A 1196-nucleotide genomic window follows, 5' to 3' on the forward strand; every position below is an offset into this window, starting at 1 on the left:
CAGCCATGACCTCCTTCTCCAGCCGCAGCAGCTACAAATCATCCCCCATGAGGAGCTCCATTCTCATGGCCCCTGCCGTGTCCCAAAGAGTCAGCCTGGGGGCCGGCAGCGTGTACGGAGGTGCTGGTGGGTCTGGAGTCCGTGTCTCCAAGGCCTCCTTCGTTTCCTCCGCCGGTGCAGGTGGATTCGACCTGGCCAACGCTGTTGACGTAACTGCCAGCGAGAAATTCACCATGCAGAACCTCAATGACCGCCTGGCCACTTACCTGGACAAGGTGCGCAACCTGGAGAAGGCCAACGCTGACCTGGAGCTGAAGATCAGGCATTTCCTGGAGAACAGAGCCTTGCCAGAGGCTCACAATCACACCAGCTTCAACGTCCGCATCAAAGACCTGCAGGACCAGGTGAGAACACAAACTAAAAAGTTTTTTGTTTTTACAAATTTTGATCGTAAGTTTTAAATGTAAGGTTTAAGGTTTAGTTTTAAAATGCAGTTAAGGTTGTTTGAGTTTTAGAAATCCTTTATGTTTTTAAAAACTGAGTGAAAGTTATAACTTTTTGACTTCTCAGATCAACTTTGCTGCTCGTGGAAACGCTGGCGTCATCCTCGCCATCGACAACGCCAAGCTGGCCACTGATGACTTCAGAGTAAAGTGAGTCTGAGACTTTATTTTTTTTAACAATGAATTGTGTGTCAAGACCACAACATAAAATAATCTGATTCAATGTGTTCTTTTGAGCACCCTCTCCATCATCATCTCAACAGTGAGGCAACTTTATTTAGCTCATCCTTGTTTTTTTTTCAGGTATGAGAATGAGCTGGCCATGCGTCAGTCAGTGGATGCCGACATCGCCGGGTTGAAGAGGGTCTTGCAAGAGCTGACCCTGGCCCGGTCAGATCTGGAGATGCAGGTGCAAGGTCTGAGAGATGAGCTGGTTCAGCTGAAGAGGAACCATGAAGATGTAAGACCACTGAAAGCAAAAATGAAATAAAGATAGAGTGACAGAAGTTTAACTAGTGTCCTCCTGCAGGACCTGCTGGCTCTGAGGGCCCAGATGGGAGGACAGGTGAATGTGGAGGTGGACGCTGCTCCTCAGCAGGACCTGTCCTTTGTGTTGGCTGGAATCAGAGAGCACTACGAACAAGTCGCCAGCAAGAACCGCAGAGACCTGGAGGCCTGGTTCCAGGCTAAGGT

General features: G+C 49.1%; 1 protein-coding gene across 1 annotated transcript; it reads left to right on the forward strand.

The window, feature by feature from the left end:
* Nucleotides 1-5: 5 nt before the first annotated feature.
* On the forward strand, nucleotides 6-1188 carry LOC121938344 (keratin, type I cytoskeletal 13-like; the record flags this gene model as incomplete). The annotated part of the gene is made up of 4 exons (XM_042481606.1): nucleotides 6-404; nucleotides 571-653; nucleotides 807-963; nucleotides 1033-1188. Coding segments are annotated over exons 1-4 (795 nt in total), but the record flags the coding sequence as incomplete, so codon positions are not given.
* Between the last annotated feature and the right edge of the window lie 8 nt (nucleotides 1189-1196).

This window comes from Plectropomus leopardus, unplaced genomic scaffold, assembly GCF_008729295.1.
Source record: "Plectropomus leopardus isolate mb unplaced genomic scaffold, YSFRI_Pleo_2.0 unplaced_scaffold29213, whole genome shotgun sequence".
Taxonomy (NCBI): domain Eukaryota; kingdom Metazoa; phylum Chordata; class Actinopteri; order Perciformes; family Serranidae; genus Plectropomus; species Plectropomus leopardus.